The sequence below is a fragment of the Berghia stephanieae genome, chromosome 5, assembly GCF_034508935.2.
Source record: "Berghia stephanieae isolate SIO BIC M18660-M18661 chromosome 5, UCSD_Bste_1.3, whole genome shotgun sequence".
Lineage (NCBI taxonomy): Eukaryota > Metazoa > Mollusca > Gastropoda > Nudibranchia > Aeolidiidae > Berghia > Berghia stephanieae.
In genome coordinates, this window is record NC_088364.1 from 8,277,190 (window position 1) to 8,289,464 (window position 12,275).

Sequence of the window (12,275 nt, forward strand, 5' to 3'; positions counted from 1 at the left end):
CTAAAGACAAATTTCCCCTATGGGATGAATAAAGGGAATTTTATTTATTTATCTATTTATTTTATAGCTATAATTCCACTAAAAGTGCTCAAAGCGCTTTACAAGGGATCTCAAGGCAATAGCAACACGTAACATATAGAACGTCGGCATCACGCCTGTAAAGCAATATTACATTTTTTCCGACAGAAAAAACCCTGTTAGCATCATTTTACACCTAAGTACAGTGAGAGAATGTGAAAAAGAACCTTTGTTTTCCAAGGACTCAACTATGCGCAGCTTAAAGTAGGATTCAAACCTCAAACCCACCGATCCGAAAGCGAGTGTCATACCACAAGACCACATAACCGCGTTGACTCTCTCTCTCTCTCTCTCTCTCTCTCTCTCTCCCTCTCTCTCTCTCTCTCTCTCTCTCTCTCTCTCTCTCTTTTCCAGCCATTTTCAGAAAAATTCCCTCTAAAACATCACACACCCATCCAACACTAAAGTAGATTTTTGTCACTCAAACAGAAAAATAACAAATGCATTCTATAGATAGAATGCGCTTGGCTAAGAAGCTCATAACATTGCCATCCGGAAGTATAACGGACCAGCACACAAAACTGTGTGTATCCATGAACGTTGATGGTCGGGTTAATACAGTTCAGTGAGAATTACTCATAAACGCGGATGGCAAAAAACATCAACAAAGACCTGAGTGACATCATCTTTGAACTATCTATACATAATCTTGTTCACCAAAATGAGCTCTACAATGAAATGAGAATGAAATTTGAGAAATTTGTTGGTTGTATCGTAAGTAATATGGCGATTTTCCTATTGTTGATGAGGAGAAGTTCACATCTTCTATTGTGCCGCACTGTAAAAAAAAAAATAAATAAATAAAAATACTAAAAGAAAACTTGTATTTAAAATTCTGGCCCGACCATTCCTCCCCCAATAAATATCGAGGCATTAAAATTACCAGCGTCTTGACAAAACACTCAAACCTGGGACTTCTTTAAGGTCTCCGTCGCCGCTTGTTTGAAGTTATTGTAAACAGGTGATGAGATAATAATTATAACACTAGTATTAAATAATTAGAGAAATGTTTACAAAAGGAGTTCTCGGATAAAATTGTTAACAGATGAATGAGAAGAAAATGATAACATTTATCTTGTCAGCTACCTTTACCAAACAAAAAAAAAACCCACAAAAAAGAACACCAGGACATTTTGTTTTGTTCTAAAGGCTTCACCCTGTCATTTTAAAAAATCATTTTAGTATCTTTTGTGTTTCTTTCTATCGAAAGTTTAAAAGGGGGATCGCAAGATGGTCCAAAAGGCTATAGGGCTAGGAGAACGCTGATTGAAATTTATTTTCGGAACAGTTTGAGAACATACCACTGATTTCGATGATGAAATACTCTTCAACAGTTGTGACGTCACTTCCTTCCTAATGACGCATGGTAACTTAGCAACACTGGCTCTAAACCATCGGAACAATGGCGGACGCCCGTATGAAATATTTCTCCGGCGAGCATAAAAGCGTGTCCAGAGGGAAAAAAAACATAAATTTGATCATGTTTTGACTTTTACACATTCTGATCGCAAGGCATATGAAAAGTTCTAGCCAGGATGAAGAATAAAAAGTAATGATTTTCTTTGTTTAGAACCAAGATGGCCACCGTTGCCGGGCGGCGTGACATCAGACTACTGAATCCTATTCTAATATTATTTAGTCAGAACGATGACAGTTGTTTTAATTTGTGATGTTTCTAAGGAGGTAATTCGTGGAGTTTATGGGGGGGGGGGGGGGGGGGGGGTTAAGGTGACGGAAATTTCAAATTTGACATTTCCGATTTTTTTACGGTGGAATTTAAATTATGCAATGTGAATCAGTTGGAAGTGTATAATATAAGAATAACGGGAAGCCGTTTGTATGGGGATGGTTCATGTTTTGATTATTTGATGAGGAAAGAGGGGGGGGGGGGGCGGGGGTGGACATTCAGTACTCTCTTTTGTTTGTGTTTTTTGTTTTTCTTTTTTTTTTCCTTTTGTTTGTTTGATGGTCTTTTTTTGTTCTTTGTTAAGGTTTTTTTACATTTTGTTTTTTGGTACTCGTTCACCCCTGGATAATGTGGTGTTTAGCTTTCTCGTTAAGTCTATATTTATGACCTATTAGCTACCTCGCTAGCACCTGGATGACTGACTGACTGACTGTTCAATGCCGTCGCGATCGTAAAAATGAGAACATTGCGTTATGGCTTAAACACGTTTGAGTTTTGTTGGGTTTTATTATTTTTTTTGTTTTGTTTGCTTTGATGTTTTGTTTTTTTTTTTTTTTGGTTTTGTTTGGGTTATTTTGGTTTGTTTTTTGTTGTTTTTTTGTTGTTTTTTTTTGTTTGTCTGTTTTTGTCTTTGTTTTTGTTTTTTTTTTTGTTTGTTTTGTATTGTTTTTGGTCTTGTTTTTTTGGGGTTTTTTTTGTTTTGTTTTGTTTTGTTTTTGTTTTTTTTTTTTTTTTTTTTTTTGTTTTTTTTTTTGTTTTTTTTTTTGGGGGGGGGGGGTTGTCTAATCCCTCTAAACACTCATATAATTCCACCCAGTTGTTCTCGGTGACTTGTTATGTTCTAAAAATATTCTAATTATCTCTATCTAAAGATAATAAAACGACAGATATAAAAATCATTATTCACCTGTTTGGGAAAGGGGGGGGGGGAGGCGAAGAGAATGGGGGGGGGGGAGGAGATTGGGGGAGGTCTAGATATAACTTGATTAATTAATAGCACATTCGCCTCACTACTACCACTGCTTTCATTTTTATTATGATTTCAAGTACTTTTTTATTACTTCTACTTTTATCATTATTGCTTCTATTATCATCATCATCATTATCAACATCGTCATCGTTTGTTTTTATGTTTTGTTTTTAAGGGTTTTACGGCGCTTGCAACACAGTTAGGTTATATCAGCGCCAGTAAAAAGGAAGAAAATTTTTTGTTTGTTGTTTGTTGCTTTAGGTCTCTTCCAACACAATTGAGGTTATATGAGAGACCGCTGAAACAAAAAAACAAGCAATCTAACAAAAATAGTACAAATGTCAATCAAAATCATAACCGAAAGATATCATAAGCTAAATTATAAATAACCAAGAACAAACAGGCAGAAGATTTACAGAAAAAAAAATATCCCCTGTCAAAAATACAATCACAAACCAAAGAAGCAGGATAGGCTAGTAAAGAGAAGAAGAAACGACATCACTATCGGATCGTACACCCATGCGAACATCATAGGTATATGATTCAAGGGTGATGCTCCCATCGTCATCATCATCATCGTCATCATCATCATCATCATCATCATCATCATCATCATCATCATCATCATCATCATCATCACCATCACCACCACCACCACCACTATCATCACCATCACCACCACCACCACCACCATCACCACCACCACCACCATCATCATCATCATCACCACCATCATCATCACCACCACCACCATAATCACCACCACCATCATCATTATCATCACCATCACCACCATAATCACTACCACCATCATCATCATCATCACCACCACCACCATCATCATCATCACCACCACCATCATCATTATCATCACCACCACCACCATCATCATCATCACCACCATCATCATTATCATCACCACCACCACCATAATCACCACCACCATCATCATTATCATCACCACCACCACCATAATCACCACCACCATCATCATTATCATCACCATCACCACCATAATCACCACCACCGCCATCGCCATCGCCATCACCATCACCGCCAGTATTATTTTCTTAATTTATTGAAGAATTGATTGATTTACGTATCCAAGAAACCCCGTATTTGTCCAACAACAATTCTATGTTGACCACTCACTTAGTCCATCTATTTGCCAGGACAGGCAAACCAAAACCCACGAAGTCGGGATTCCCATAACTGCAAAACCCGGCTTAAACGAATAGTAACAATTTACAAGAATGGACATTCCCACTCCCATCCGCAATGCAGATGAATGGCGCCAAATGTGGCAATGCGGTCTTGCAGTAACACCACTCGCCTTCGTATCAGAAGGTCCTGGGTTCGAGTCCCGCTGTGAACGGCGAATAGTTGAGTCATTGAAAAAGACTATTTAGTCCCATTCTCTAATCGTACTCAGGTTAAAATGAGTACCTTACTCGGGTTAAAATGAGTGTTGTAGACAGCGCTGTCTATGTCGGAAAATAAAACTGTATTATCACCTGATAGACGTCATGTCTCGTCCTACATGTTACGTGGACATTAATCTATAAACCCCAAAGAAGCTCAAGATGAAAGGATTCAAACAGCTGCAGTACAGGATCAGCTCTCATGTCTCCTCTACGATCAAAGCGATAAGGAGGCTGAGGTGAGATCAGATAATAATGACGACTTCGCGAAGTCTCAGGTTTGAGAGGGTTTGTTTTGTTTTGTTTTTTGTTTTTTGGTGTTTTTTGGGGGTTTTTTTTTTTAGTTTTCTTTTTTTTTTTTTTTGACAAGTTATTTAAATCGCTCGATATTTGAAGGACGAGTTCTCTGACCAAATTTTAAAATATGGGGTTTTTTTTCCAGAGTACTGCAGGGATGTCAACACTGCCATGGTGGAAAAGGGTCGGTTAGGTCTACGCTTAACCCACTCAACCCTAAAAGGCTCCATACACGCACGGTTTTGATAGGCGTCCGAACCACGATCAGGCAAACCGGGGTGAAAACGCAATGTGTGTGGCCAAATACCTGGCCGATAAACCTAAGTACGGTCCATCGCTCGCAAAGCCCGCTTTGCTTAATATTTTTCGAGGCGATCGGCGATCGGGGGCGTGGCAGTATAAAAAATTGGACAATTTTTTTCGGATTTTCGCTGTTTTGACGTCAGATTCATGATCAGCGTCGAATTTACAATAGGTTTGATACCAAGAACTATGTTTTTACTCCAAAAATTGATGAAATTAGAAATAAATTTTAATTAATATTGAGGCTATTTGGCCGACAGAACAGGGCCCCTCCCTGTTTTGTGATGGATCAAGTGGTAAGACTCTCGCTTTCGGATCGGAAGGTTCAGGTTTCGAGACCCGCTCTGAGTGGTGCAGAGTTGAGTCCTTGGAAAATGCTCTTAACTCACATTCTCTCACCGTACTCAGGTGTGAAATGAGTACATAACCGTTCGTTGTCTTTGTTGGGAAAAAAATGTCCCATCGCCTGACAGGCGTCATGTCTTGTCTTTCAAGTTTAATATTGCTGTTGCATTGGGACCCCTTGTAAAGCGATTTGAGCACGTGGATATTGCGCCAAATAAATGCTGTGTTATTATTTTTTAAATAATATTTTTTATAAATGTTGCGCCAGGAAGAGGTAGATGGCAAAAGTTTCGTTCATACAAAATAAAAAATAGTTTTCATGATTTTCAATGTAATGATATAATAATATGCCAGTTCTTTTTTTTTTTTTTTTTCCTCCTCACCCGTTGTCGCGACATGACGGTCGACCTTGACACAGACATTTGGGATTGGCAGATGACAGGGGTGGGCATTGTAACCCTGAATTATAATCTACAAACAACTCGCCCCCCCCCCCCAACTCCCCCCTTAAAAAAAAAAAAGAGCTGTGTGCGTGTGTGGGGTGGCGGTGGTGGTTGGGGGGGGGGGGGGGGATGCGAATGCGAGTAGTCCCGAGGAGTACCCGTTTAACCTGCCACGGGAACACTGTCGATTTGTTTTATAAATAATAATAATAATAATAATAAATAATAATAATAATAATAATAATAATAATAATAATAATAATAATAATAATAATAATAATAATAATAATAATAATAATAATAATAATAATAATAATGACGATAAATAACAAATTTTTATTGTCCACAAAATGGAAAAATTTCCGTGGTCTACGTTGCTTTTAAACTTAAATCGGATTGTGAATGTATGGATGTTATGCGTATTGGAAAAATACTCACGACATCTCCATCGGGGTATAACATATTAACACACAAAACTGGATATGAAGTGAGTAGAAAAGTGCCAGAAGACAATAGAGAATAATTTTTTTTTTTTTTTTTTTTTTTTTTTTTTTTTTTTTTTCGCGGTGGTGGTGGGGTTTGAACCTGCGACCTTATTGGTACGACAACTCCGCCTGGCAGGTGAGAGCGTGGCTCTACCGTGTGAGCTATCCACGAACACAAAAATATTCGTTTCAAACCCAAAGTCATTTCTAGATCCCTCTCTCACCCACTTCTTGAGATCGCCGATTCGTTCACCACCATCGCGAAATAATTTTGACCAGCAGTTAAGCTTAATAGCCAATATTCTCATCACAAACATATAACATAGAAACGATTGAGACATGGAGTGTGCTCCGGTGTATGGGGTGAATTTTTAATTCAGAAAAGTGAGTGGAGCAGGCACTTATGTTGGTAACAACAAGATATGAAGTGAGTAGAAAAGTGCCAGAAGACAATAGAGAATAAAAAATTTTTTTTTTATTCTCTATTGTCTTCTGGCACTTTTCTACTCACTTCATATCTTGTTGTTACCAACATAAGTGCCTGCTCCACTCACTTTTCTGAATTAAAAATTCACCCCATACACCGGAGCACACTCCATGTCTCAATCGTTTCTATGTTATATGTTTGTGATGAGAATATTGGCTATTAAGCTTAACTGCTGGTCAAAATTATTTCGCGATGGTGGTGAACGAATCGGCGATCTCAAGAAGTGGGTGAGAGAGGGATCTAGAAATGACTTTGGGTTTGAAACGAATATTTTTGTGTTCGTGGATAGCTCACACGGTAGAGCCACGCTCTCACCTGCCAGGCGGAGTTGTCGTACCAATAAGGTCGCAGGTTCAAACCCCACCACCACCGCGAAAAAAATTTTTATTCTCTATTGTCTTCTGGCACTTTTCTACTCACTTCATATCTTGTTGTTACCAACATAAGTGCCTGCTCCACTCACTTTTCTGAATTAAAAATTCACCCCATACACCGGAGCACACTCCATGTCTCAATCGTTTCTATGTTATATGTTTGTGATGAGAATATTGGCTATTAAGCTTAACTGCTGGTCAAAATTATTTCGCGATGGTGGTGAACGAATCGGCGATCTCAAGAAGTGGGTGAGAGAGGGATCTAGAAATGACTTTGGGTTTGAAACGAATATTTTTGTGTTCGTGGATAGCTCACACGGTAGAGTCACGCTCTCACCTGCCAGGCGGAGTTGTCATACCAATAAGGTCGCAGGTTCAAACCCCACCACCACCGCGAAAAAAATTTTTATTCTCTATTGTCTTCTGGCACTTTTCTACTCACTTCATATCTTGTTGTTACCAACATAAGTGCCTGCTCCACTCACTTTTCTGAATTAAAATTCACCCCATACACCGGAGCACACTCCATGTCTCAATCGTTTCTATGTTATATGTTTGTGATGAGAATATTGGCTATTAAGCTTAACTGCTGGTCAAAATTATTTCGCGATGGTGGTGAACGAATCGGCGATCTCAAGAAGTGGGTGAGAGAGGGATCTAGAAATGACTTTGGGTTTGAAACGAATATTTTTGTGTTCGTGGATAGCTCACACGGTAGAGCCACGCTCTCACCTGCCAGGCGGAGTTGTCGTACCAATAAGGTCGCAGGTTCAAACCCCACCACCACCGCGAAAAAAATTTTTATTCTCTATTGTCTTCTGGCACTTTTCTACTCACTTCATATCTTGTTGTTACCAACATAAGTGCCTGCTCCACTCACTTTTCTGAATTAAAAATTCACCCCATACACCGGAGCACACTCCATGTCTCAATCGTTTCTATGTTATATGTTTGTGATGAGAATATTGGCTATTAAGCTTAACTGCTGGTCAAAATTATTTCGCGATGGTGGTGAACGAATCGGCGATCTCAAGAAGTGGGTGAGAGAGGGATCTAGAAATGACTTTGGGTTTGAAACGAATATTTTTGTGTTCGTGGATAGCTCACACGGTAGAGTCACGCTCTCACCTGCCAGGCGGAGTTGTCGTACCAATAAGGTCGCAGGTTCAAACCCCACCACCACCGCGAAAAAAATTTTTATTCTCTATTGTCTTCTGGCACTTTTCTACTCACTTCATATCTTGTTGTTACCAACATAAGTGCCTGCTCCACTCACTTTTCTGAATTAATAACACACAAAACTGCAAACGCGAACGTTCATTGCCTGATTGATATAACTTAGTGATAAGTTAATTATAAAATGCTGTCTAAAAGCAATAACAACGGGTTGACTAACGTCAAATTCATTCCTTCTATTGATGCTCTGTGTTAAATTAAAATACTCACAAAGTCCGCCAGCCAGAAATATCACTCCACCCCAAAGATCTACATGGAACCTTGAACGTTATAGTCTGATATATTTTAATGAGAACTAATCATAAAAATGGGTGTCTAAAAACAATAACAATGAGATGAGTGACATCAATTTGGTTCCTTTTATAAATATCCAAGAACTTTACTCACTCCATCCGCTCTCTCCTCCTTCAATACATATGAATCTATTCTCTCATCACTTTTTGTGCGGCTTTGGATCGGACGGTACTGGATTCGAGTCCCGCTCTGAGTGGCGCATAATTGAGTCCTTGGAAAAGGCTCTTTACTCGCATTCTCACACCTTGTTCACTATTAAAATGAGTACCTCGCTGTTTACAGCGTCGTCTCTGTCGGGAAACAATTGCAATATCGCTTAACAGTCATGTCTCGTCTAACATGTTTTTATGTTGGCCAAAGACCCTTATAAAGTGATTTGAGCACCTTTATTGAATATAGCGGTATATATAGCGCAAGTAAATTTTCTCTCTCTCTCTCTCTCTCTCTCTCTCTCTCTCTCTCTCTCTCTCTCTCTCTCTCTCTCTCTCTCTCTCTCTCTCTCTCTCTCTCTCTCTCTCTCTCTCAACATGTTAGATTATTATAGCTATTGCTACATATGATGCGAATATCTTGGACGGTTATTGATGCTATGAGTTTAGGTAAAATGCTCACAACATCCACCAGTCGGAAATAACGTACCGTCATACAAAACAACGAGTAACCTTGAACGTTAAAAGTCGGATTGATATAATTTAGTGAGAACTAATTACCAAAATGACTGCCTTAATACAATAACAAGAGTGGAATGATGTCAATTTCGTTCCTTCAACAGTCTAATTGATATAATTTAGTGAGAAGTAATCACTATTGTGCGCAAGACGAAAGATAGAATAACAGACAGTAACTGGGATCGGTTCTGTCGGCCACATAGCCTCACTATTAATTAAAATTTATTTCTAATTTCACCAATTTTTGGAGTAAACACACAGTTCTTAGTATCAAACCTATTGTAAATTTGACGCTGATCACGAATCCGACGTGAAAACAGCGAAAATCCGAAAAAAATTGTCCACTTTTTTATACTGCCACGCCCCCTATCGCCGATCGCTCAAAAAAATATCTGCCCGTATGTGGGCAAAAATCATCTGCGATAAACGCAGGGATCGGGTCACAGCGATAGGTCATCCGTCCCGCTCCCAGCGGATGTCGGCGTCTATGGAGGGCTTAACACCGACTATATCCGTAGTTTACCCAGAATACTTTTACCCCATGCCGATTTATTACATTTGTCTGAGACAAATTATAGGCGTAGTATCAAAGCTAATGTTTTTAGTTTTTCCGTGTTAATGGTAGTTGAATAAAACTGTCTATGTACTTGCTCATTTTTAATACATTTTTTTCAATTTTGAAAAGGATTGAGCGAGTTAAAACCACTTAATAAATCAATAATAATAATATTAATATTACTTACCTCCCCTGTTGCTGTTATATTATTCCGTCCACGCCTGATATTTGTAGTCGGGCGCCCGAGTCTAGATCCAAACTTCCGGCCAAACGGACTCGTGCGTGTCCTTGACCTTTGACCTGGACGAGGTGGTCGTCTGCTCCTCGAGCCAGTTTGCAATTGACGACGGTGGCGGCGACGATGACGATGATGATAATGGCGATAATGATAGTTATGGGGGTGATTATGATGATGGTTGTTATCGTTTTGATTTGAAGAAGAAGAAGGATGCCATCGACCATTAAGAAAATTATCATTTTCGAAGTAATCGCTGCCGCTATGCGATGGCATAGTCCTATTTTTACTCGAATGCAATCTGGATGTTTTAGGGTCAAAATCGGACGAAGGAATTGAAAAAGAACTTGACCTGCTTATAACTTGCGATGAGAAATTTCCAGAAACCGTATCAAGGTTGTTGGCATTTTGATTACTTTTATTACCGTCATTATCTTGATCATGATTAACATGATTCACATAGTTACGCATCATCGTTTCTCTGTAGGACCCTGCATTCGAAAACTGCCTTTCTCCCGTGTTTTTGTTCCCCATGGTCTTCAATGTTTTATGATTCACAGGTCGTTTGTTCTCGCTAATCGCGTTCGCCATCTCGCCATTCCGTGTTTGCAAACGACCCGAGATCGTCCTCCTTATACGACTAGTAGAAGAACTAATGTAATTTTCATCATTATGATCCCTAGTCTCGTCAATGTCAATTGTTGTAGGAAGCGATAAAGATGTATCGGATTGGAATTCACTCTCCCTCTTTGTTGTATTATCTGACATCGCATGGATAGCGTTCATTTCCTTATTAGATCCACTCTCGCCGCCATGTTGAATTGGCCTCCAACCCCTATCGAGGTCGTGAGGGGAAGGATAGATGGGTTGATACGGTGCTCCAGGGAATTTCGTTGCTTTATTTGGGTATACAGGCGGTGTAATTGGAGTCCCCGCCTGGGACGGGGGTGGATCGTTGTGATGGCCTTTTATGGAATATAGATTGGGAGTTGATTTAGATGGAGGTGTGTCTGCTTTTGATGATTTGTTTGACGTTGTTGATGTAGAGGGTGGAGGAGGTGGTTGTTGTGAAGTGGAAAGGGGAGAATCTGGCAAGGGTTTATTCAATTTGTGATTCATTCGTCCATTAGTTTCCATGTTTCTGTTTTGATGTGAATATGAATTTTGTTTGTTTTGATTTGAGATTAACTCAAAATTACTTTCCTCAGATTCCTGATTATATAAATGTGCTGTTTTGTAAACATCTCGGTAATTGCTTGACGTCCATTTTGAGTTTAATTGTTTGGTTTTATCCGTTGCAATGTTAATCTTGACGTCCTCGCGCACGTCATTTGATAATATCGACGTTTCACCGCTTTCCGAAGACGTTTTCATTTCCGGGTAATTAAGAACTTGATCGTTCAAGTGTGATCGCGTGGTAGTTGACCTGGTGCTAATCTCCACCTCGTCCGTGTCAAATGACGTGGGGGTCCTTGTTTTTTCAGAAGTCACATAGTATTCGTGATGAGACAAGGAAACCATAGCAAGAAGTATTGGAATCCACAATGGGGTTTTCACTCTCCAAAACACAATGATAGCCATTGGAATTCACTACTTGTCGGCATTGAAACTGTCGAGGGATGATTGGAGACTTTTTAATTCCTAATACCTGAAGAAGACAATAAAACAGAAACGGTTGTTAGATCAATTTTGTATATAAACCATTTTAATATATTTGTGCCACATAGAGCTTAGAGCATTTATATAGCGCAATATCCACTAAACGTGCTCAAAGCGTTTTACAAGGGATCCTCCCAGCCAAACATACACTAAACATGTAGGACGAGACAGGGCGCATGTTAGGCGATGTTATATTTTTATTTTCCTCCGGTGACTACGCTGTTAACGGCCATACTCGTTTTACATCTGAGTACGGTGAGAGAATGTGAGTAAAGAGCCTTTTCCAAGGACTTAACTATGAACCGTTCAGGACGGCGCTTGCAACACATTAAGGTCATATCAGTGCCAGTAAAAAGGAAGAAAATGGGATAGTAAAAAGTTCTAGAATTACAATTAAAGCACCCAAGAAATGGTAAGACAAAGGGGAATTGGTTCAAATAGGAAACAGATGTAGATTCCAAGAGCACACTATCAAAGTACTTAGTTTGAGATCACCTAAAAGTCTCATCCAGACACAAGCACTGGTGCCCACTAAGAGGAATACACTCAAATGTTTACAAATCATATATAATCTGTAAACAAAACATAATACATTTCATAACAGAGAGATGATTTACAAGGAAAAAAAATATCATCTCCCAAAACTAACTATACATTTGACTGTTTCCCTTTCAGCCAGGGTATCCGACCAGGGCCAGGACAAGTAATCTCATTCCAAGACAAACACAGAAAGCATG

The 12,275-nt window shown here is 39.2% G+C and overlaps 1 protein-coding gene across 3 annotated transcripts in view; it reads right to left on the bottom strand.

Moving 5' to 3' along the window:
* LOC144972337 (uncharacterized) overlaps positions 1 to 12,275 on the bottom strand; it is a 229,826-nt gene that overhangs the window by 173,150 nt on the left and 44,401 nt on the right. For all 3 annotated transcript variants that reach the window (XM_078913433.1, XM_078913434.1, XM_078913435.1), the window contains exon 2: positions 9,832 to 11,527. In XM_078913433.1, coding sequence (XP_078769559.1) covers positions 9,832 to 11,460 — 1,629 coding nt within the window. In that variant the 5' untranslated portion in view covers positions 11,461 to 11,527. The remainder of the gene's footprint in view (positions 1 to 9,831; positions 11,528 to 12,275) is intronic.